At 39.1% G+C, this 22,187-nt stretch overlaps 1 protein-coding gene and 1 long non-coding RNA gene across 2 annotated transcripts in view; one reads left to right on the top strand and one right to left on the bottom strand.

Annotated features, from left to right (window-relative positions):
• Positions 1 to 2,243, bottom strand: part of LOC149791633 (ras suppressor protein 1-like) — a 39,432-nt gene extending 37,189 nt beyond the window's left edge. The window contains exon 1 of the mRNA XM_089970193.1: positions 2,045 to 2,243. Within this exon, the coding sequence (XP_089826319.1) occupies positions 2,045 to 2,150 (106 nt within the window). The 5' untranslated portion in view covers positions 2,151 to 2,243. The remainder of the gene's footprint in view (positions 1 to 2,044) is intronic.
• LOC149791632 (uncharacterized) lies at positions 1,375 to 21,829 on the top strand. The gene is made up of 3 exons (XR_016423378.1): positions 1,375 to 1,459; positions 20,867 to 20,968; positions 21,740 to 21,829. It is a non-coding gene; the product is annotated as an uncharacterized LOC149791632 (long non-coding RNA).
• Positions 21,830 to 22,187: the final 358 nt, after the last annotated feature.

The raw sequence follows: 22,187 nt of genomic DNA, 5'->3' as shown, positions 1-22,187 counted from the left end.
TTTATACTGCAACGCTGTATTATTGTGGGCTCTATATTATTGTGGCAAACTGGATTTTCCAATTAATTCTCGACACGTGCCATCTAGTGGTTGTTTATAGATATAAAGTTGTAGCCATTTGGGATGGAAATATCTTATAGCACAATTTCCTCTAAAATGTCAACATTTAAAAAGTTTAGAATGAAAAAGAATGAACATAATGTTTTTGTAAAGTGCATGCAATTCTGTTAATCATCATACACAAAAGTAAAGTCAAATTTGCTATACCTGCATTGGCTTTGAATACAAAATATATTCAGTGTATCATCTGATATTTGATGATTATAGGTCGTATAGGTGGCGCTCTACAGTTTCGCATTTTGCATAGGGTTAGGATTTTAAAGAAAAAGAATTTCCCTGGCTTTCCTCACTGGTTATACTGGCTATTTAAAAAAGACCTTGTATACCTTAGGTATAATTCAAAGAACCTTTAATTCCCTTTATTTTGGTGTATGATTGATTGGTGTAATATGGGTTATAGAGTATACAGCTTGGCCTTACTCCAGATGTGCACCTTTCAAAAAAGTGCTAGCTCCACTTGGTCATTTTCACTTCCTGAACTTCAGAGGTAAATTGTATAAAAAAGAGCCTATAACTTTTTTTTACATTTTATACATTTGGTAATTCATTCATTGCACTTTCAGAAGCTGGTATTGTCTAGTCTGGCAAAATTCATTTTCCCTATTTTAATAGCTGCTATGGATAGTGTACTTTAACCTAATTCAGGCTGATTTTTTTGCACAAGGGAAAAGTTATTTTTGTTAGCAGTGTGTTTAAATCACGTACAATTTCCAAAAGTACAATATCCAAAGAAATATCATCCACATTACATTAATGTAGCATAGAGGTATGCCAACATTCTCTACAATGTGCATGTTTTAAATGCAAACAACTTCACCTTACATATGTCACTCTCTCAAAAGTACATAATAACCGGTGAGCACCCCCATACTGATGGTGACATACATGTCCTTACAAGGTTATACTTACAATTTCATTCCATGGTAACCAATATGGACCAAAAGTGATAAAATGTTGCTTATGATCATACTTATTGTATGTAAATAAGAATACAATAACAGTTAAACTTCCTTGAAATCAGTAATATTTCAATAATAATAATTCTAATATTTGATAATAATTTTTATATATTTATATTTTTTGCCCACATTGCATTTAAAATTCATATAAGTTAAATACTAATTGTTTTTAATTTGTAATGTTGATATTCAATGATTTCCATTTTAATGTGTTCGCTTAATCCTACAATGTAAGACATAGCACATGTTGTTTTTGTTTTAGTGCTATCACCTCCCCAGAACAAAAATATTGGGTGATGTGTCTTACGTTGTAGGACTAGTGTTCGATTTGATCAGTGGACTCTTTCGTTTATTGTGGAAATAAAGATTCCTTCACATAGGTAAGTTGCTATTTATGTTTATTATAATAAGTGCATGCTACCGCGATAATATAGAGTCGTTTTCCCATAGTACGTCAACCTGGGCCAGGCACTAGTCCTACATGTAAGACATAGCACATGTTGATTTTGTTTAGGTGACGCCCACAACATAAATATCAGCGTCAGGTCAGACATGTAGGGCTAGGTTAGGCAGGATATGGTGTTTTATTTACATTTACGCGCTTCGACTGACAAATATTTTTTTATAGGAATAGAAAGATGGGAAGTCATTGAAACTTTACAAATTATAAGTAAGCAGCAATAGCAAAACAGATTTAATATGTACCGATAAGAACATTAAGTACCGCGATAATACAGCTTTCCGGGCTGCCAAGACCGGAATCAACCATGGTCCATATCAACCAGCATTTCTATTGATCAGTTCTTGCCGTAATATCTTCGGGGTTTTAGGGGAAAAAATTAAATATGTAATAATGAAATCCCGGCAAACCCCAAAAAGTTAATTTTACTCTTTATAAATGCATATGTCAGTATAGTATTGTATAGCGGTTCAGTCACCCCTCCCTAGACTGAGAATGTGCTTACGTAATCCAGGAATTTCCAGGATGTTGGTGACTCCTTTATCTATTATTTCCAACTCTGTATTCTTCTGGTCCCTGCATTCTTCAACATACTTTTTTAACTTAGACATGGCTGATGCATGTAACGCAAACTTTCAGAAGTTCTTTTTATTTTCCGGTTCCAAAAATGGACATAAAAATCTGACGGAAATGGTACTGTCTAATTCTGGATACAGTCAAACGCCGAGATAATTCTTGTCCCGGACTCTAGACATCGTGTCGGTAATATGGCGAGTGACCTTTTAAAATCAAACAACATCTATAAAGATATTTTCGCTACATTAAGTCAACGCTGACAATCATTGTATAGTTATACACCTTTTAAAATTTATTTTGAACCTCTTTCTTAAGATATCAGTAGTATATGGGGTACCCTACGGACAATGGGACTTACTATTAAAACATGGTCCTTACACTCTACAGACGAGGGGAATTTAACATGGGTGGGCTACACTACTGACAAGGGGAATTCAACATAGGGAATGTATAGTGACACTATATTTGGCCTGTATAGCGACAAGGGGAATTGGATAGGGGTAACCTAAGGGTACTGGACACTGGGGAAACAATGACAACAATGTTGCAAGTGGCAGACATCAATCGGGCGGAGCAGTTAGGAACAGTGTTGCAAGTGGCTAACCTGAATACGCGATACTCTAGGTAGAGTTAAATACAATAGAGACATATACATAGAGACGTTCATAGAGACATAGACATATCAAACAAACAACTATACAATTGACTAAAAAAAATTTTGGCAAGAGAGAATAGACATCTTGTCGAGACATATGAGTGGCCCTGAAATGGGCCTTTGGCTTTCTTCTTCTTTTTCTTCTTCTTCTAATTTATCTATTCTCTTCCTTGTTCTCCTCCAGCTTCTCATCTTCTCTATCACATTTGTCTTCTTCTTCTTCCCATTCTCTTTCTTCTTCTCCTCCTCCTCATCCTCCTCTTGTTTCTTCTTTTCATTTTCTTCCTTCTTTCTTTCTTTATCCATCTAATCTTCTACCGTCTTCTTTTCGTAATTGTCTTCCTTTTCCTCTTTTACTTTCTTTATCACATCTTTTAACATGCCTTTAGCCTTTCTTAAATTATTAAGCTCTATCTTTACTCTGTGTTGGTTATAACACCCATACTCCACCTTTACAAGCCCTTCTTCAATCATGTTGATGTTATCTAGATCGTCTTGCTACTTCTTCATCTTGTCGCTGTGGTTAATCGCCATCTTTGTTATTCAATATTGAATGGCGCGATTTGACTTGACTTTTCAATTTGGGTCGCATGCGCCTTCGGTTTACACCCTCATACGAGGGTTATTTAATTATTTGCGGGGAACGGAAAGAGAGCATCTTCCCCCAGCATATTTATGCACTCAAAGATTCCTTTTTAATTCAGCTAACAGTTCGTGTGACAATAAAGTTTCCAACAACCTGTATGGAAGGCTAATATGAGTGGGATAGGACCCAGCACACACTCAGATTAAGTTAGTGTCTGTCTGCTACAGGATAAGACGTCTAATTGGATTTGGCACTACTCTTATGACGTCACCCCGGTTCCGTGCTTGCATGCTGTTCGATGCATCTGATTTATGGACGAGTGGGAATCGGCCAACACACTCGTCTTTTAATGTCCGAGCTGGGAGGGAGGACAGGAACCCGAAAGGAGGAACCAAACGCCGACCGGAACGTACCTGAAATGCCTAAGAAAAATAATAGGTCAAATTCAACCCAATTATATACACATCGGGTAGAACGTATTACCAATTCAATGTAAGCCATAAGTGTGTGTGTGTGTGTGTGTGTGTGGTTCGGATTTTTAACATAGCTTTAACAATTTTTTTAGTCATATTGCTACGATGTCTGCGTTGTGACAGTTTATAGTGATGTCTAGCACTGGGGCATCATGCCGCAGACATGTGGCATGATGTCGCACACAGTCACATTATCCTGACACTAGGCCGACCAGTCGAACCGACCAGTGAAACCCACGAACCCAGCATTTTGTAGTAGGTATGTAAGACCCCAAACATCAAATTGGTGTTTAACCTCTTAATGCTGAGATCCAAGCGAGGCAGCTGTTAGTACCATTAGTAGTATATGGGGACGATTCAGTGACAAGGAGACTTGAATGTTAAAATAGTGTCCCGGCCCTTTGGCGACAATGGGAATTTAACATGGGGAAATTTTTATGGTTTTTGGCGACAAGGGGAATTTAACATGGGGAATACAGGACCGGCACTATAGCGACAAGGGGAATTTAACATGGGGAGCACATGATATGCATGATAGCGACAAGGGGACTTTAATGTTAAAATAGGGTCCCGACACTTTGGCATCAAGGGAATTTAACATGGGGAAATTGAACATGGGAAACACAGGACCGGTACTTTAGCGTCAATGGGACTTTAACGTTAAAATATGGGGTTTGCACTTTGGCGTCAATGGGAATTGAACATGGGAATGTCACCTGGGGATCAATGGGAATTAAACATTGGTGACGTCATGGGTTTATAGGGTCAAAACCTTTTATAGGGTGAAATGTATTTGTAGGGACAAAGGGTTGATAGGGACAAACATAGACATACAGAAACAAACAAATACACATCCAAACACACAGAAAAGAGGACAGAAATATTCTAAAGGAAGACTCACAGATAGAATAGAGACTCGAAAAAGAAAAGTCTGTTGTATGGGTTCAAAACATTTATTCAAGTATATACATGGGCTCTCTGGCCTGTGCTTTGGTCTAAGCTCTATCCATTTAATACATAAACATTTGGACATAAAAAACCTATATACGAATTGTTTAGTTATTGACTCTAGTAAATAATGTTTAAAATTAAGGTTCACTCCTTTCTAAATACACTTCATATACAACTAATTAACATTAAATGTTCGATTATAAGAAAAAGCTAAAACAAAAGAAGTAACAAACAATCAAATAAGAGAAAGTTCATGTTTGTCTCTCTATCCATCACACACGTTGTTTAAAATCTGGTCAGCTACCACTTGTGTCCCAACATAGATGTTTCCCATCACGTACTCCCTTTCAGTCGTAAATCTGCTGTTACGTCCATCGTGCTAGATACACTTATCGGTAAGCAGATCAAGAGCAGTCATCGTCTTCTTCCCATGGAGGTACAACATATGCCATATGAATAGTCACTTTTCCATCGGTGATGTCAAATTTTTCTCTCATCGACTGCACGTCTTCAATCGCCCTCAAAAGTTTGGAAGAAGTTATTTCTGCAGGTGTGCTAAATCCGAGACATACAGGCGAGTTCAAACTGTCGTGATACATAGATAGGCTCAAACGACCTCGATCTTTGACTTGGCAATGACATTTGACTTCCTCTAACAGTGAGTCAAGTAGATCCGTAATGAAACCTGATACTTCCTCGGCTGGAACGTCAGACGCGAAGTCTTTAAATTTCACCGTGTAGGTGTAAGTTGTCGTTCTAAATTTTCTCGAGGTCGCTGTCTGAGTCATTTGGATGCTAAAATACTCCTTTTGGTCTGTTGAATCCTTTCCCTTCTTGAACGCACTTTGCTGTGACGGTATGGTGGTGAAAGAGGTCACTGATGTTTGTTCCTTCTCTTTTTTCTTCTTTAGAGTTATTCATCTTTCTCGTCGCTTGTCCTCGCAATGAAGTGTCGTTCTTGGAAGTCGTCCCTTTTTATACTGGGTGATATCAGCATGTCCATAAGGCAACGTTTTGTGCTCTGAAAGTTTCACCGGTTGCACGTAGTTTGTCATGGCATTAGTACATAAACAACTAAGATGTGGTACTGCATTTGTGATGTGATCGTGAGGCATAGAATCACACCCGAGTTTCTCGTTGGACTTGAGTCTTACTCTCTATACTTGCTGTTTGAAAGGATTCATTTTTCTCGATTGGTCTTGGTAGTGACAATGAACTATTGGTCTTGGACGTTGTCCCTTTTTATATGCTGACCAATATCGACGTCACCGTACGGCAACCTAAAGTGATTGGGAAGTCTCACTCGCTTCTGGTACACGATTTGATAGAGTTTTTCCAAGGGTCGACTGACGATTTGGTGAGTGGGTAAACGTACAATCTTATGCGGTTCACGGGTGGTCACTTTAAAGTTTTCATCCTCTCCAGAGTGCAAGGCTTCTTTCAATACCCCAAAGTTGACCACTCGACTGGTGCGATAATTCAGAGTCAATCCTTTTACTTCACACTCAGTGTGCACTTCTCCTTGTGGGTTCCGGTATTCGTAGCCGTAATTTTTAGGACCGCTACTCGCGAAACTTAGAATCTTGTCGTCGGGGTACTCATCTGTCCAGGCACCTAAACGGTCTCCTTCGATGTTAGGGTGCTGTTGACCCGGGCGATCGATGTAGATACAACTGTCCGTGTCAAAGTACAGGACGCGATCCCCTAACAGTTCTAAAGCTTCATACAATTTTAAGCTAGCATGGGCTGTCACGTAAGCCGCAATGATGACATTTCCAAATGAGTCGGCTTGTACAAAGTCCAGATCTTCTTCGTAATTGACTAAGATCAAATCCTCACGAACGACGTCTACGTGTTTCATGTATTCGGTTTTGTCGTGAATCATCTGGAAGTAGCGGGAAGGTTCTGTCAAATATTCCGTCTTGGGTAAACACGGTCGTTGTGCCATTTTGCCCCACAAACAATTTAACATCACTTTGGCAAACGATCACCTTCCTTCGTTTTTCTCGATGTAGTCTAAAGGAATACCTTCTTGTGCCCATTATTTCTCTTTGAATGTCTTTTGGTCTTCTGAAGTGTGACACCAAGAAGGATAGCCACTAGCTTCTTGTTTCAGTTTCAAAAAGGCATCCACATAGTCTGCGAAAAAGCCTTTCTGACTTGGGTCACCCTTGTGGTATTGTTGTGTCTTGGGAAAGTGGCAAATTTCGTACACTTCTAACAGTTGGTATCCAATGTCCAGAGCTTTGAACAATTCCACGCTAAGCCACGTCCCCGTCAAGGCGCGTTCTTTTTGGCTGTGTTGACAAGGCTGGTCTTGGTTGCACGTTTCATCACAAGTACGGCACAAGGGAAACATCAGTTTGCATTGACAATGGTAAGGTAACACGGGATGGTACAAGTCGGTGGGAGGCAACACTTTACATTTGATCAAGCCTTCGTATTGTCGAATGTGGTTGAGATCGATGTGTTCCGTTAGCAATTGCGGATGCTCTGCAGAAAAGCGACAATATTTGCACACGTAAGGATACAGCGAACACACGTCCAAGTATTTGATTTCTTCTCCTTTCTCTTCGTCCGCTTGGCACAACAAACAGGTGGCATTAGTCCTTCCTCCGTACAAACTATCCCTCGGGTTCAGGGGGTTCAACCACTGATAACTTTCCACGATTCGTTTAAACTCGAGATCGATTTTCAAACGGTGATCGTACTCGTGTTCCCACATTTCCACCACTTGGTATCCTTGCTGTTCTAACTTCAGCCGTCGCTGACAAGTGTCATAGTACAAGTCTTCCATGGTTCGTTGTAAAAACTGATTTTTAGTGTCACGATCAGGGTAGCAGACTGGACATCCGTGAAATAAGCAACCGTTAAACTCGTACACGATCTTGGAGTTTTCTAAGTCCCAGCCATCTACTGCATGCATTCCGATGGTCTTTTCACCCCCTCCGTTGCGGTCATGCTGAATCCATTTGTCTTCCTTGTCACACAAGTAATGTAACCAACGTAGGGCTTTGACCGAGTACTGACGTTTGACAAAGTTGTTTGTTTGAGGGGTGATGACAGCCAGGGTGTTTTCAGGCATGAATCGTTGTCTGTACACTAAGGAACACGCTTTGGCAATGGCGCAAGCTTCTTTCAAAGGATCGACCCCTCCGTGTTCCATGAACAGTTCTCGAAATTTTCCACAGCAACGTAGTAAAATGTCCACGTCGGAACGACAATACTTTATAAAATTTCTTCCTGAAAGTCAAAAGGGTCCGAGGCGTGAGCCTGGTACCAAGCGTAGAAAGCTTCTCGTTGTTCGGTACGCATGTTGTCAGGGTCGTAATAGTGAGCCTCAGGCAAATGGGGTAGAACAGCATGTTGATTGGCTTCGGTATTGAAAAAGTGAGGAAAATACCCTTTAGTCATTTCTGTCATTCCGAAAGTTTTAGGCATTCGACTCAAAGGCATGGCCGAGTAACTCATGGAATCTTTAAACTGTACTTGTCCCACTTGCATGAAAATGATTTTGGCTCCGTTCAAAGTGACTTTAGGACGTTCGGTGCCTTGTTCCGTATAGTATCTGAGAAGAAATTGTCCATCGTATCCTGAGAAATTGTGGGCCATGACTGTGGCATGGCGATGACAATCTCCGTAACGTTCGATGTCCTCTTGGCTCCATGTTTCGTCGATGGGGTCTAAGATCCATTGAGCGAAATCGACTAGCGTGTGCGGTCCTCGAAAGATTTTTTCAGCCCTCCAGGAATCTTACTGCAGTGAGGGCAAAGACTAAAGATAGGTTCTTGAATGCACTTCACACACGCTCGATGAGCCACACAGAAATTAGAAATGTGAATGCCAGTCTCTTGCATGCATTCGGAATCGAAAAAGATGAAATTCCCTTTCTTCTTGTGGTCCTCATTTTCCTCTTGTTGTGGTTGATATTTTTGCATGTAGCATTCGTGTTCCAAGTCCACGATTTGGTGACAAATGTGACATCGTTTCTTGCCTCGACGTACGTGAAACTTGGCACTATTGGTACGTATGCCTTGTCCACACGTAAGGCACAATCTCAGGAGTTGACATGCACTTTACTGCTGTGAACCTTGCGTCTTCAGATGTTGTTGGTAACAGGCTGGACTGACAAAAGTGCGCTGACAAGTAGGGCAAATGCACTCGTTCTTGTCCCTCCTCCAGACAGGGTTGAGAGGCCAAACATCCTGAGCATTTTGATCCACAATGCTTGTGTTGCTCTCGATTGTTATAGACATAGTCACATTTCTCACAGTAATAATCGTATCCCAGGAATGCGGTGATACTGGTAATGGTATCAAATGTTCATCGTGATGATAGACATGACTGTATTTTCCATCCTTAAAGTCGTTCCCTCAAAACAACAGAGTTCCGCCCACTTCTTGAGGGTGCACTTTCAAGGTGTAGCGTGGAGCTAGGACATCTTGCAATTTTTTGCATTTCAGGAATGCCGCAGGGTGTGTCTTTGGACAGGTCGGTTTGTTGTAACAGGAGTTCTGCTTCGCTTCGTTGTTTGGCTCGGTCCGATTTTTGAATAGTTTTCCAGGCTCTTTTCCATTCTGCCGTGTCGTTCTTGTTGGCATAGGTTCGTCCCACCACAATAGTCCTGGCTAAACACATCTGGTCTCGAGGGTTATTAATTTGGACGAGGCTCTTTTTGGTGCTGAGAAGGTCGTTCACGAATAACACCTATTTGCGTTGTCCGGTCCCTTGAGGAGGAGAGACGTGGGTCATGAACACTGTGGCTTTTCCATCAGTGATGTCAAACTGGTCATTGGATTGTTGCACGTGTTGAATCTTTTCCATGACTTTGGAAGGGGTCAATTCTGCGGGACTGCTAAACTCGATCCAAACGGGGGATTTCAAACCGTCGTATTGTATGGAAAGTCTCAAGCGATCGTCTTCTTTGGCTTCACATTGTTGTTTCAGTGTGGTTAACAAAGAATCCCACACTTCGGTGATGAACTCTTCTGCTTTCTCCAGCGGTACGTCGGACTTGAAATCTTTAAACTTCACCCTGTAAGTGTAAGCCTTAGTTCTAAATTTTCTAGAGGAGCGCTTTTCCGTCTCTCGAATGTGGTAATATTTTGCGGGTGATACTGGTGGAATTTGGTTTGCAGTAGGCTCTCAATGTCTGGTCGCAGAAGTGGAAGGTATTGGTTCAGGTTCGCTCATGTCTTCTATTTGAGCGAACACTTCTTTTCGTGTGTGAGGCGATGCGTCACTTCGCTGCCTCTTGTGTTCTTCTTCTCTCTCACTGAAATCGTGCGATCGTTTCATCTCGATTGCTGATTCAGAAATGATTTAACCAAGTTCATTCTCTCCATATATACCCTCCCTACCTCTTGTTGTCACAATGACTTGGTATATTTCACAAGGGCAAGTGAAAGCCAAGCATATAAGAACCCAACGACAGCAGTGCGTCTTAAACATCTCATGCATTTTGAGGACCTTTCGATTCAAACCCTACCACGAAAGAAAAAAGTTGCAAGAAAAAAAACAGACAGTTGGTGTCTTCAAGAGACCTAGAGACGGTAGCACTGTGTCGCTGGGACACATACGTACTCCAGAAAACTACGCCACTCGACAACAATGTCTCCTTCTCTCAGTCACTTCTACTTTGTCGCTGAGTACGATTCTACCAACTCTGTTTTAACACACGTTTTTCTTCATTTGATATTTTTTAAAAATATACTAAACTCATTTTTAAAAGAACTACCCTTTTAAGACAGCAGTGACGGTGTCTCCTCCTGCTGTTACCACTGTTGCTGCACAAAGGTGATCTTTCCTTAAGATCAAAATATGAGACAGAGTAAGTAAGTTGTGAAGTTGAACGGAGGTGTCTAAACAACAACTGTCAAGCCCCTATGTTCCATTTCTGTTTGTGATAATAACTTGTGATACTTCACATTTTCTAAAGTGGAAATCTTTACAAACCGTACAAAGGATATACGACTTCGGCTTCTGACAGTTGCACAGACTCTTCAATTTATAAGTGTCACGAGAAAATTGTGTATCCAATTTTTACTATTTTCCAAAACACGCACACACTTGCAACGTGACCAGAAATCTGTACTTCTTTATTTGTGGATATCCCAATGACCCGTCCCAGCATATAAAGCTGGTTAAGAACTGTAGGAATATCACCTCATTTTTTTCAGAAATATCAAAGCTTTTATGTGTATCTTCCCTGTTCCACCATTTATTAGTGCTTAGGTATGTTCTCTAAAGACACAAACAGTTTGGAACAAAATTAAATTTTGAATTCAGGTTTCTCTCTGTTTATACATTTTTTTCAAGTTGTTGGTGCATGGTAGATTACATCCAAATACCTTCTCAAAGTGAGAGACATTTCTACACATGTCATTGCCTTTGTTAAATTCGGTTTTACTGGTTAACCTTTAATTCTATTTTTTGACGTATTTCTTTTTTGTTTATATACAGAAGATGCAAGATTATTTATTGTTGTAACGATATTTATGTTGTTTAGTCTGTTGCTGCGAAAGAAAATATCTATAGCAAAGTGCTGAAGTTTGTTCAGTTTTTTATTTTTTTATTTCAAGCTCTACAAAAGGTATCAAGTTTGTCTTGCAAGGGGATTGAAACTTTAAGTTACGCGGATGTGAAGGAAAACATCTTTGTTACTACAGTTTTCTGTCTTTGTGTTCGTTCTAATCATGCTTGTCTTATATCTTTGTCTTTTAGAGATCATATTTCTTCTGATGTAAATACATGCATCAATGGACAGACAGCTTGGGTTATCATTCTTGAGGTTCACTGTACTTTAGCTTATTTACTTCATACAAACCCCAAATTCACTAGTTTGAAGAGGAAAAAACCCCAACAAAAACTGACACCTGGTACTGTAACACTTCTGTCTCTATTGATGTGAGTGTGCTTGACAACATGTTTGAGGAAGATTAAAAATGTTTCTCAGTTTCAAAACGCGAACCGTTTAATATTTGATGTGACAAGAAGAAATGGTACAATACGCAACAAAGGGGTTGTAAGTTTACACTCCAATCTGTCTGCACTGCAATGGTAACAACGCTCTTGCGTTGGCATTATTTTGCCACACTACCTTAGAAAAAAAAACAATGCATCACTCGTCATAAACGATTTCATTGGCTAGACTTATTTTCTGACCGCGTTCGCTTCGAATTGACTTCAGTACCTTTTCGCACAGAGACAAGATCGGACGTGTTTTTTTAATTCTGCGGCTGGTCGCTACACTACTTACCCTGAATTTACAACCAAACAATGTGTTGCACATTGTAAGTGACTTATTCTTGTCTTAATCTGTCGTCCAGTGAGAAAGGATGATATCCACTGGTGCATGCAGCCGTTGATACCATAGTGGTTTAATTTCGCAATTAGGCCGATTGTCCACACTAGATCGAAGACTTTCTCTAAGTCGAGGACAATCGCTATTAGATTGCGATCGCATTTTCTTTTAGCATTAGATGCTAGTTTAATGCTCGATTCAAGCCGTAATAGTTGATCTAGAGTGGACCTTTTGTTACGGAAGCCGCTTTGATTTCTTTAGTTGATGTTATTGTGTTCTAAATGGTATTTAAGCCTGCTGTTGATCAGAGTTTCCGTCATTTTGTATATTTGTCTGTGAGGGAGATTGGCCTATAGGACTTTAATTCTGTTGGATCACTTCCCACTTTTGGTATTGAGATAACTATTGCTTGCTTCCACTTGTTGGGTATTATTCCGGTTTTACAGGATGTGTTGATTAGGTTCAGCAATATGTTCTCCATTTTTTAGGGTAGGTTCTTGTAAATATCGTACCCTAGATTGACATCTCCTGGCGAGATTGTTTCTTTCTTTCTTTCTCAGGACAGTTCTCCACTCATGTAAGGTGACATCCATACTTAGTGGACTGTACTAAATTCCCAAATCTGAGAAAAGTTCGAGTATCTTTCTTCCACAAGTTTCCGATGGGTTTGAAACCTGATATAATGGTTTTTATTTCTGCTCATCCCTGCAAAATGCATAGCTAGGAGGTTGGCTTTATCCTTGTTGGAGATTGCTCCGGTTATATTAGGCATAGGTTGAGTAGCTTTTCCTTTCATCACTTTTATTCTGGTCCATACCTCTTTTGCATTACTTCTTTTGTCCAGAGACGAGCAGTAACCTTGCCAGGTGTTCGTCTTTGCGGTACGGATAGTAAGTTAAGCTACCTGTTCATACATACAACCCTAAACACACACACACACACACACACACACACACACACACACACACACACACAGAGAGAGAGTATCTTACAAGCCAGGGAAACGAATTGTTTATAGACACACTTCTATCCCATGACTTACAATAACACTAACATACTAACACACAAAGACACCAATGTGGCAGAGTAGTATCTCTTTTCTCGAGATTTGGGGGTAGCCCTCAAAAAGGGCTATTTTGTCAGGGTTTGGTAATATCTTACCGCCTAAAATTGCGTCCCCGCCGCGCTGCAGGCTTTCTGGCAAGGTGCGGCCTGCGTCTGCGGAATGAGAAGGAGAAATCATTGTTGTCCAAACGTCCACAAATCCTCTTTCTGGATCCTCCTGCTGCTGTTGTAGTTGATGCTGCTGTTACTCTCTCTGCTGTTGTTTCTGCTGCGTATATCTCTCTGTCGATGTCTCCTGTTCTTGCTTCACTTGTTCTTTAAAGACCTTTGCTATTGGGTCTTGTCCCGCTTCAAGCATCCTGAATTTTCTTTTTTTTCTGGCTTTTGCATCAGGTTTTGCCTAACCCATAGGTTTCGGTCAGCTTAGCTAATTTCGAAGACATATTTACGGCTTAACTCATCGACAATGGAAAGTAAGACAGGGGACCGCTACGCTTTATAAGAAAATCCCTGCTTTTATTTAGGAACGTTTTAACTGGCATAATGTAGAAGGATAGAGCGAAGTGAAAGAGCATATACCTTTATACACTATTAATTTGTCTTAAACAAACCACAGACAATCATTTTGTCCATACCACAAATTTTTTATTCAACCAACAAACATTCAACAAATAGATAACATCAATAATTTTTTCTCAATCGTCAACTTATTTACAGGGTTGACAACATTATGAAGTCAAACTGGATTTCCACTGATTGAGGTCATGAGGCCATTGATGTACACTGCATTTCTTATCTAAAGATACGATCATCTATCCACTTTATAATCTTTTCTTGAAGAGTCACGATCAAAATAAGTCACTAAATGTTCTAACGGATATCCAATACGGCGTTGATCAAGACAATAGACACAATATTATCTACACGCCATGGAATCTGTGCCTTGTAATTTTACAGTATTGAGTCGTCTTGGCATTTCTTCTCTTCAAGTCAATGATTCCTTCCGAAGGTTCTAATCCGAGGTTGTAATCCATACGAATCAAAATACTCCACTCAGTCATAGCGGGGAAAGTAGACAGCAGGTTCCTGGGACATGACTGTCGTCGGTGTTGATGACATAAGCTTGATGGTCTTTCGTTTTGCGACAAGGAATTTCATCTTTAGCGTACACGACATGATTCAAGCAAGCGGTATACGAACTGTTTCTTAAATGGTAATAAAGTTCCCAGGTATCCATTTCTTGACAGGTAATGATAATGACGTTTTGCTTGAAAATCACTGTCAAGTAAAGGTATCTTCGCCTTGTCTCCGTACTCTGTGGAATTAGAGCTTCGATGAGATGGATCTTAAGAGAAGTCAATGGAGAGGAGGAATGATCACGCAGTTCTTTATACCACTGATGCAACACTGCTTCCGAGATGAGACCCCGAGCGTAATCCAGGTACTCGTCCAATTTTTCTTCTTGAATCATCATCAGACATTTATCGTGTTGAATTTGACTGTGAAGATCATTTTAACATCCATTGCAATGCTTCTTGGTCAACGTTGTAATTTTTTCTGCCAGGGTATTGGCAAAGCAGGAGACTACTTGTTGTTCTTTTTCTGGCCATCGGGACATCATCATGTTCTCTTCGTCTTTGTCTTTTTTGGTGAGTGGTTAATCTTCCACGATATCCTCGCATTCCATTTCCAAAGAGGTTCTACAATTCCAAGATGGATAAAAGTCTTTCACAGCTTCTAATAGTGTATAATTCTCTCAAACTGTTGACTTCTAGTGTATTGTCGAATTCTGCATACAAGATGAAGTTCACCGTGTTGGGTAGAGCTTCTGCAAACAGAAGTTCCACACGAAGTTGACCGTATTTCTATAGGGTGGAAATATCGATCGTCGCTTCCTTGATCTGGAGTGAAATCAAAGGTCCACAAAGCGTAGGCTCCTGCATAATTGTCGTACGAAATGCCGTGCCTGATGTTGTTCCCTAACTACCTCATGGCTTCGTACAGGGACAAGTACGATCTCAAGTAATTCCTCCCGGCAAACGTAGGTTCGACGGGTCCGGTATACAAGGTTTTGCCATCGCGACTGACTTCAGTCTTTGACACTCTTTGGTGCTTAACTCGAAAGGATTGGCAGTTGAAGGCTTCGTTTCTGACGATACCAGCGATTAAACGTTTGGGTATTTATTTTTGGAACAGATGATGTTCGATCTTGGATCGGAGTCCAGTTTCAATGGTGAAGGTGTTATCTTCCACGCGTCTATCGAATAATTGGCGGTCGTTCTGTTCAAAGTATGACTGATGTCATTCCCAACTTTAGGTAACACTTCCACTCGTCGCACGTAGAGTCTGGTTTCTTGGATGATGGTTTTGTACTCGTTGACATTGGCCATCAAACGGAAAACGGCACTGCTTCAGTTCAGTGTCAGGCTACCATCCACACCGTTCACCAAATACTTTTCTTGGAACCACATGTCTAAATGCAAACGATCCATCTGTTCTAAACTACGTCTTTGCAGTATTTTTTTTTCGACGGTCGTTACAACCCACAATGTGAGGATCGTCAGCTTCGGTCACGACTGTTTGGTTAAACTTGTCCTCGCCCGCTGTATCAGCTTTTTCATACTACGCAAGCATCCAGATTAGATTATTTTTGGCATCTTTTTCGTACGTCAAGAGATATTGGATGTACGCTTGCTAAGGATAAGCAGAAATGCTGTTAAACTCCGCTCCGCTGAACAAGGAATGCATGAAATATTTGACGGGAGCTACTCTAACAGCGACTCTCGGAGCGGATGTCGTCCCTTTTGATTCCTTTGACTTTCAGGTACAAGTAAATGCTTTTCAGATCGATGTAATCTTCCAGCTGTCCTTTGATTTCAAATTCGACTGGGATTGAGGTATTTAAAGAGGAGACGGTATGAAATTCTACCCATTGAGATTCTGGCTTTGTGATCATGGTGGGTTGCATGGCAAACACATCCAATTCCGACTTTTCGCAAGGCTCTCAGTGCATCATTTTGTTTCTTTCTGTTGTTTAAGTATCAAAAACGTCTATTTGTTTGAAGGTTCTTCTTTTCTTTTTCGGCCTTGCCATGTGTGAGTGAAGTTCTCAGGAGGGTTGTCTTGGTCTCCTCTCTTTCTGCCTTGTCCTTGCTGTGGCGTCAGGGAAGCAGGAATGCCTGACACGGCAGCTTCCAGTACATTTATAGGAGTTTCTTGTCGACACAAAATATCTTTTTCAGTTTGAAGCAAGACATTTTTACCTGCTCTCAAGAAGGCATCTTTGGTATTTTGTTTGTCGATGATGACAGTTTGAAGAAATTATTTTCCTTGCGTCAACCTGGGTTCTTTGAAGGTGTTCAATCTCGTGTAACCATTGGTTTCAAAATGGAGGACACCAAATAAAATGCAGATTTCAGCATATTTCCTAAACCATGTCCTCGCTGTCATGACTTACAAGTCGTCACATAATCATTTTTGAAAATAGAGTTTCACTGTGACTTTCCCCTTCGATAATGGAATAATTTATCCCAGATCAGATCTCCTTTTATACAAATGTTGACGCTGTCGAAATACAACTTACTGACAGGCAGATAGTGAGGTTGTACTAATTCGCGGTGAGTGTGATAGGTGTTTTGACCTGCCTCGTCATTCGTTGTGGCAGAATCCACTTTGAAAGGAATGAATTGCAGTAACAGTGCGGATGTGTGTCCCACCACGTTATACTCCACCACATCAATAACCGAACGAGGAATGAAAGTTCTGCATTCGTACTTAGATGGGCTTAATCAATGCAAGGTGATGATATTTAGTATGAACCGTTCACCTTCAACTTTCCATTGTTTATTGAATCACTTAAGCACTACGATTTAGAGTGTCAGATACTAATTTATAACAATGTTGTGCTTGTAGATTTTTGGATTAATCTAAACCGATTACCAGTAAATAACCCTTAGAAGAGTCGTCTGAAAACTGGTCATGGTTTATTAAACGAAATTTACATCACCTCAGAAATTTGTACAGCTTGAGTTTGTCACAGAATAAGGCAAGAAATAACTTGGCTTTGCCTTAGAACGATTTGACTATCTTTCGTTGGAGACGCGTACAACTTTACCTAGGGTGAGTGATTGTTTTTTCCAGGTAAGCGACTGTACTAGCATGTATCTCATCGAAAATTACTTGCGACTCGAGACATTAAAACCACGATATGCACGGGTATTTTACCCTGACTATTACTCACTCTCCTATGAATTTGATGTAGATTCCATTTCTAACCAACACTGGTCGTTTTGGATCTTGTCAAGGAGTGAACGTTCTCCATTGTGTTCTCCAGCCATAGGGGTAAGTGTTAAATTCATATTTTATTTGATATGTGAAGCTTATTCAGGTATTAATGTCATATCGTGTAATAATGCATTTATTACTACGCAGATTTGAAACGTTGTGAACTTTGAATTACAAGTTGCTATTAGAGTTTAATTTATTAGCATATATCTAAAGATTTTTCAGAACCCATTATTATGACCAGTTTGGTTTTATTGTAGCTGTTTAGGGCTGTGTAGAGCTGTCTGAAGTTGTTCAGGGCAGTTTAGGGCTGACGGTAGCTGTGTAGGGCTGGCTGAAGCTGTTTAGTGCTGCGTGCTGTATATACGCATGTGTGTACGTGTGTCTGTACACGTGGTGGAGCCACGAATGTAGACGTAGCCAATACAAGGGTGATATATGCTGTCTCAACGTATGTGTATACGTATGTCTGTACATGTGGTGGATCCGTAAAGGGTGTGAGCGGCCGATAAAAGTGTGGGCCAACCCAAGGACTCGATGAAACTGTGTCGTTCATCAGTTTATGAATCATAAGACTGTACAAGTGTCAAGAGGCATATGCTTGTTCCAACTGATGTTTCAAATGACTACATTTTCAATTGCATGAGATTATTTTGAATCTTATTTGTATTATAGGAGATGTTAAATCTCGCTTACATCGCATTATACATGAGATTATGTGAATCTCACTTACAGTGCACAATATTAATTGAAACATATTTGAATTCCTTAAGATTATTTGAATTTTAATCGTATTCCATACGTGATATAATGTGAATCATCGTCATATTATTTGTGAAAGTCTACACTTATTGTATATATATTAGAGTGTGACCGTCTTGACAAGATAATCTTCAAGTAAGTGTTTATTTGTTTAGCCTTTCTAGGTCCGTGGGTCCATTATAAATGCATTCAAATACATATTCATTTTGTTTTGGTTGCCTTCATCAGGAAGATAAGGTTTGTCTGTTCTGTAAAATTAAATTTGTTATATTACTATCAGTCATGTCATCCCCTATGGATTTGGTCGCCTTAGGCAAATAACTTGGGTATGAGGGAGAGAATCATTGTATTTATAATATATATTTTTTTTCGTAATTCATTTTATAAATTTCCGTCGTACATCACATTGTGTTTGCGTTATTTATTTAATCCAAAAAGTCACTCGGTTTCTATTTTGTTAGAGTTATTGCTCATTGGTTCAGACTGTTATATATTTAAATACATACTCCAGATATTTGGCTTTTTATATCATAATCATCAACTATAGATTATTAGCTTTTGTTTATACCACTGATAACATTTAAATGCCGTATTCCAATCCGGTTTCTGTTAGCAAGTACAAGTCAGTCAACTAAATAGTTATAATTTAGTATCTGCTATTGATATTAATACATCCCAGTACGTATCTTATATGCCAAATTTGTGGGCTGGTTTGAAACCATAATATTTGCTAACAAAATTCCTGAAATTTAAAAAAGTTTCAGCAACTAGCAAAACACCAGGTATTAAGTATTGTTACAAGCCAAGTGTAGTTACTTGACCGAGCAGTGTCAAACCCTGGCGCGATTCCGCTTGAAGTCATAAGTTTACCCTAAATTTTCAAAGACTTCCATTCAACTTTTGTTGTAAATTGGAAAGCCCAACGTGTCCATTCTATACATACACTTTTACTCTAATCAATGCAAGAGCACAGTTCTCCAAACTTTCCAAATGCTTATAAACCGCACATCTGCATGGTTTCTATTCATTAACTTTCCATACCGTTAGTATTTAACTCCGTAAAACGATACAACTTCCACAAACACAGGGAACTACTTTTACTATTCCACCTTAGGCCAGTCGAATCATGGTTTCGGGCCACATTTTGCCTATAAAATTGCATCACATTTTCTACCATGGCGACATACACGGTATCTGTCGAGTCCCTTCCTAATTATTCCACTGTGTAATTTACCAGACTCCTTCCGTAAATACTGCAAACGAAGTCACACAACCAATGTGCACCATTAAATTTTAATAGACTTTGGCACTCCAGGAACACTCATTTGGCTCTGGCCTGGATTCACTAAAAGTAAACAATGGCATAATGGAAACTCACTATCACTTATTTCTGTGACGTTGGCTCATACAAATTGGTTAATTATATCGGGCAAAGGAATGTTTCCACTGGAACGAGATCCAAAAATCAAGCAAATAATCAGAAAAATCTTAGAATTCCTTTAAAAAGGACGCTATAATAAGCGCTTACTCCATATGTATTACAATATAAATCTCGATATTCACCAAAGTTTTTATTTTGCCGGTTTTCCAATATTTTGTGCCTCTGATGTTCCTGATTTACTCAATAAGGAGTAAAACAACTGTTGCTTTTGAAGCAGTTCGGTTTGTTAAAATGTTTCAAAACTTTCAACATAACCATACGGATTAACACCTTTCATAGTTAATAATTTATGTACATAAGTAAACTGACTCGTTAACTTAGAATACACGTTTAAGAGATTAGATTATATTTTATCCAAACTGTTATTAAGAAAGTTTAAAAACAAAGTCAATAAATTGTAGCGGACCAATACCAAAAGCCATTTTGCTTCTTCGTGGTATTTATGTATGTTGTCATCTGATTTATTGTTTATATTCATACGTCAGTGGTTATATTCATAGTTGTTTGTCGAGATGATGGTTATGATGCTGGGCTGGAATTGGAGATCGGTTTTGCACGTTTTTGGACATCCTATAACTACACCGAGTGCTGAACATAAGTCTGCACTTGCGCCATAGCTTGGAATGCACGTCTAGCACACACGTAACCTTCAAAACATGGTTTAGAGCAATCTTTATTGTCGGTTATGATTTCCATTTTAAAATGATTTCTTAAACACCTTAGAGTATTCTCTTTGATCAAATATATTGTGAATGTTGTGTTTCATTTTGCTTTGCTCATATGCAAATTTTTGAAGCAATGAAAAGAAAAGCCATTTAGTACTAAACACATTTTCATTTTATTCACAGCTACTTTAAAAGTAATTAGAGATATAAACCTACATTTTACTTGCTGTTTTAAAAGTAACTATAAATAAAATATAAAATTTTATTTGTATATTGTTGTCGTAAATATTTCCTGTCAAACTGACTTAAAAAACTTCTCTGTCTCGTTGCTATATGTTTGTTTTAGAATGGTCTTGTCAAAACGGAGCCCTAAATAAATTTCATTGATCTCAGTAGATGTTTGTTTGCAATTCACCCGTAACACTTCAGTTATCGAACATTTTTTCTCTTTTACTACGAAGCGATCGATTTTTTGTAATCGTTATTAGTGTTCACAATAACATGTATCCCAACTTAAATTGGTGTTAAAACAGAAATGAAAATCCGTATTATCTTTCTTTAACTAGGGTGCTGGGGATGTCGGGCATCCCGAAGCGCTTCAAAACCACTGCATCGTCCGAACAAACAGTGGATCAGTTGAAGAGCATGGGCATGGGACAGATCTCTTTGTAAGTTGTTAAAAATATATAAAAAGGTTACATTCAGAGATAGTGGAGAGTGCTTTAATACGTTTCCAAGCATGAGTACAAGTAATTTTGTTTTATTAAGCTACAGTACAAGTGTTATTCAAAGTGTACTCGTAGGAAGATGAACAAGTAGAGTAAATACACAGAAGTCAGAAGCCTGACACTATGCAGTTTGGAAAAATGGGAACAAGAAGTCAAATTAAATTTCAAGATTAGTTATTCAAAATGTTTCATGAACAAGTTGCTTTGTATGCCATTACTCCTTATTCTATGAAAATTATTTAATCCTGCTTGTTAATGTTTACGTGTATTCATTTGTCTATTTATTACGAAAAGTTAATTAGCACAAACTTTAATAAAAACAACTCAAGACAGAACAATAGAAGATATAAAACTTAAGACAACTATGTGTTAGCTCTTGATCATCAATATGCATAGTAGAATGACCTCCAGTCATTGATTTGACACAATAGCAATAGGGCTTGTGAGAGTAAGTAAATATATTCCATACATATTTTATAAAGGCCGTGGAAAGTTTCTGACGGGTGAAGCAGCACCCCGAATGAATCTAACGTTAGGCAATCCACGTTAACTGGAAACAATAACATAAACTCTTTGAAATGCTACAAGCCCCGCACTCACACACACACACACACACACAGTCTCTAATCATCACCACTTTATTACAGACCGACTAAACGTCATCTAATGTGTTCGGGTGAAAGTTCCAGGTCAATATGATTTTCTTTTCAGAGGTAGCCATAACAACCTTTTCAAGACGGACAATATGATGTCCTTATTGGAAATTTCAATTAGGACGAACCCGATGTCATAAAGAGTCATGTGATGAAACCAACGTTGCATTTTCGTCAGCAGGAGTATTTACAACAATGCTATTTTTAAAGATGGCCATTGCAGAGGCCATACTGGACATCAGATCAGCTCTAGGTTCATTTAGTACAAATGAAACACAATGAATGTCTTCTGATGAAACCAAATTCCAATATGACATTCCAATCTAGAGGAACAGTAACAACAATATTTTCAAAAGGGCCACTATTGGAGCTGGATACCTTGAATTATGTTTTGTACCTAGGTATAATAAGATACGTATCACGCATAACACCAAAATTGAGTTCACCGACCTGTCATTGATATTTTCCATGCATGTCTAGATTGTCTTTGACCAAATAAAGCATTG

Source organism: Sinohyriopsis cumingii, chromosome 9 (genome assembly GCF_028554795.1).
Source record: "Sinohyriopsis cumingii isolate HCF-2022 chromosome 9, ASM2855479v2, whole genome shotgun sequence".
NCBI classification, from domain to species: domain Eukaryota; kingdom Metazoa; phylum Mollusca; class Bivalvia; order Unionida; family Unionidae; genus Sinohyriopsis; species Sinohyriopsis cumingii.
Note: the sequence above shows the minus strand (reverse complement) of the source record. Positions and strands in the feature narration are given on the sequence as shown.